Source organism: Leucopleurus acutus, assembly GCF_964270905.1.
Source record: "Leucopleurus acutus genome assembly, chromosome: X".
Lineage (NCBI taxonomy): Eukaryota > Metazoa > Chordata > Mammalia > Artiodactyla > Delphinidae > Leucopleurus > Leucopleurus acutus.
The window spans coordinates 80,651,324-80,655,372 of NC_139148.1; the positions used below are offsets into that span (position 1 = coordinate 80,651,324).

General features: G+C 35.9%; 1 protein-coding gene across 1 annotated transcript; it reads right to left on the reverse strand.

Moving 5' to 3' along the window:
• Positions 1–3,180: 3,180 nt before the first annotated feature.
• Positions 3,181–3,522, reverse strand: LOC309977739 (transmembrane protein 256-like; the record flags this gene model as incomplete). Its single annotated transcript, XM_082864036.1, has 1 exon — positions 3,181–3,522. The coding sequence occupies one exon, from the start codon at positions 3,520–3,522 to the stop codon at positions 3,181–3,183; it is 342 nt and encodes a 113-aa protein (XP_082720162.1).
• Between the last annotated feature and the right edge of the window lie 527 nt (positions 3,523–4,049).

Consider the following 4,049-nt stretch of genomic DNA (forward strand, 5'->3'; position numbering starts at 1 on the left):
TATCCTTTCTTTCCTGTGGTTTTGTGATGGTTTGAAGAAATTTAAAGCCATAAAATATTGCTTGATCATAAAATCACTAGGCAAATTGCATTTTTCTGCAAATGGTGTACATATAATTTAGCTGCAAATGATGTACATTTATAATACGCTTACTAAGAGTTTCTGATTAACTCAGTAAAAGACATAGGCTTACTGGACTGAAATTTGAAATCACTGAACCGAAGTTATTATAAAATAGTAAAAATTAATGGGATGGACATTTCAGAGAGATAGCTATGACAACTGATATTCTAGTTACTGTTCCCGTCTATACTCTCTTGCATTCTGTCATTTCACTATTTCAGACCACTGTCATTTTCCACCTGGATTATTTACCTCATCCTTGTCATCTATCTCCCTACATCAAGCTCTCTTGCTTCCCTTCCAGCCTATATTCTATTGTGAAATTAACCTTTCTAAAATGCCATTTTCATCATATCATACCCTTCTTGAAGATCTACAGTGAATTCTCATTGAAAGGCAGAGTGGTGTAGGGAAAAAAATACCAGTTTCGAAGTCAGAGAAACTAGAGTTTGAGTCTTGGTCATGCCATGCAGCCTCTGGTAAGTAATTTTATAGAAATTAGTTTCCAGAATCAAACATACCCACATTTGTCACTTGCTAGCTGTCTGGCATTGGGAAGTTACTCACTAACCCACAGTCTCTTTATCAGTGGAATGTGGGAAATAATATATAACTATATCAATTAGGACTTTTCAGTTGCAAGCACCATAAATCAACTCTGGCTATTTTATTCAAAGTTTAATTCATTGGAAAATAACAAGGTATCACAGAATCCATGGAAAGCTGGTGAGTCAGGTCTGGAAACAGGCGGGAACTGAAGTAGCTCTGAATACCTAGGAAGCAGAAAACACAAGGGCCTCATAACCAGAATAGTCTAAACATTATGTTGAGGATGAGATAAACTGAAACTTCAGTCACTTTCAATTTAATTGCTTGCCCCTTAACTACAATAGGGTAAGGCCTCTAGTTACAGTCCCACTGGATTCTTCTCAAAAGAAAATCAGTGCTGTGAGACTGAGGGAATGGATACCCAATATCCAACATACAACAAATGCCCACTATGCATATAAACCACAAATCACATAGTAAATGCTCAGTAAATGACTATTTTAACAGAATAAAGTCTGGACAACTTAATCAGGCCTTCATGGCCATTCAATTTCTGACCTCAATCCACTTTTCTAACTTAATTTTCTCCCAAATCCTCTACATAAACCCTGAATTCTCATCTCTGCCCTTCTCAGTCCATTTTCCCTGCCTGAAATCTTCTCAACCTCTCTCACTTTTTAATATCCAACTTATCTCTTCTAAGGCTCAGTTTAGCTCTTTTTCTGATCCTGGAATCACTGGTTTTGTTTCCTCATTTTTTTCTTAATCATGGATTGCTTCTTGACATCCTTTTTGAATGGTAGTCTTGTATTTGCTAACTCTTTATGTGCCCAGCTTGATTATAAACTCCTTCAGAAGAGAGATCATGTATCATATATTTCTTTGCTTCCTTGATGGCACTGAATCCAGTGTTTTACACATAGTAGGCACTCATAAACTTATGATAAACAAATGCAAGAATTGCAAATTATTAATTTAAATCAGCATTCATTTAATGATCACCTTCTGTAGACTCAGCACTGTGTTGATTGTTTTGAAGGTACAGGAAAAAAAACTATGAAAGTTGCCTTTGATGTAGCTCACAGTCTAATTTAGGAGAGAAAAAAATAAAAGCATGCAGTATCCCAGGAGCAGTTATATTAATAAGTAAAACATATCATGTGAAAATGTTTTATATCAGTATTAAGGGTATGAGAAGATGTAAAAAGCAGGAATAACTAATAGTTATTACAAATGAGAAGGAAAGTTTATTGAGGTGGAAAAGTTAGTTAGCAGGGAGTAGTCTGAAACGTAACTGGATATATGAGGTTAGAACTGGGAAAAAGCTTCACAGTCAGGGCTGGAAATATAGGCTTGTGACTCATTGTTATGTAAGGAGTGTTAGTGTAAATGAAGAAATTATGAAAATATGGTAAGCCTGAGGAAAGCCATGTAGGTGCCATAAAGGAAGTCCACCAAATTATTCCATTTAAAATATCTCTGTGTTTTTTAAAACAGATTTATTGAAATGTAGTATACATACTATAAAATTCACTCTTATTAGTGTATAATTCAATGATTTTAGTAAATTAATAGAATCGTGCAACAATCACTGCAATTCAATTTAAAAATTTTTACATCATCCAAAAATTCTGTGATACTCATTAGCAGTTAATCTCTTCTCCCATGCCCAGGCTTAAGCAAATACTCTTCTGTTTTCTTTCTCTGTAAATTTGCCTTTTCTATACATTTCATATAAATGGAATCATATAATGTGTGGTCCATTGTGTGTAGCTTCTTTCACTGAGTATGTTTTTAAGGTGTATTCATGTTGTAGCATGTATCAATAGCTTGTTCCTTTTAGTGATTGATAGTATTCCATTGTGTAAATATATCACATTTTGTTCATCCATTTACTAGGTGATGGACATTTGGATTTTTTCCAGTTTTTTCTTATTATGGATAATGCTACTATGAATAGTTACAACATGCCTCTGTGTGGACATATATTTTTGGACATATATCTTTATCTCTTACGGTTAAATTCCTAAAAGTAAAATGGCTATTATATGATAAATTTATGTTTAACTTGTTAAGAAACTGCAAAATATTTTCCAAAGTGTCTGTACCATATTATGTTCCCACTAACAATGCACAGGTGGTCTGCTTTCTCTGCATCCCCAACACTTAGTACCATTTGTATTTTTTATTATAGCCATTCTAGTGGATATGTAGTAGTTTCTAATTGGGATTTTGATTTACATTTCCCTAATGACTAATGATGTTGCATATCTTTTCATATCCTTTTCAGCTATTCATAACTTGTTTGATGAAATGTCTAATCAAATCATTTGCCTATTTTTAATTAGGTTTTTGTCTTCCTAATAATTATTGAGTTGTAAGAGTTATTCAAATATTCTATATACAAGCTTCTTAGTTTATTATTATTTTTTTAATTTGCCTTTCTCTTTTAATCCCATCCCTGCTCCAATTCTAAAAAATGTCCCCAGAAATTAAACACAAGGAAGCTCAAAGAGCCAAGGCAAGCCAGCCCAAGAGTAGCAGGCTCCTTCCCACAGGGGCCAAAGTATGGGCGCTGGGGTGTCCACTCAGAGCCTGGTAGTTAAAGCTGGTGCAGAAAAAGGTAGTTCCAGAAGCTAGCAGTAACCCTGCCCAGAGGGACTTTCTGCACAGGAGCACCCCTAGCAGGGCCAGGCTGTGTAAAAAGTGGTGTTTGTTGGTCTTGTGAAAGAGCTCCTTCCTGTAGGCATCCAGGAACTGGGCTAAGTGTGCCCCATAGGAGGCCAGGCCTAAGGCCCCCACTCCGGACAAGGCACCCAGACAGCAGAAAGCAGCCCCTGGACTGGCCATGGCTGTGGATCAACAAGCTTTTTATTAGATCTATCATTTGCAAATGCTTTCTTTTAGTTTGTGGCTTGTACTTTTATTTTCTTATTGGTGACTTTTGAGGAGCGAAAGTTGATACATTCAAATTGATCAATTTTTTCTTCTATGTATCATGCTTTCGATATTGTATCTAAGAACTCTCTGCCCTACTCAAGGTCATGAATATTTTCTCCTATATTTTCTCCTAGAAGTTATATATTTTAGCTCTTAAATTTGGGTCTGTGATCCATTTTGAGTTAATTTCTTGTATATGGTACGAATTAAGGGTCTAATTTATTTCTCTAATTTTTTTTTTTTTTGGCCGCACCATGCAGCTTGCGGGATCTTGGTTCTCCAACCAGGGACTGAACCTGTGCCCTCAGCAGTGAAAGCACCGAGTCCTAACCACTGGATTGCCAAGGAATTCCCTCTCTATTTTTTTTTTAAATGTGGGTATCCAGTTGTCCCAACTCCTTTGTTGAAAAAACTATCCTTTCCCCCATTGAATTGTC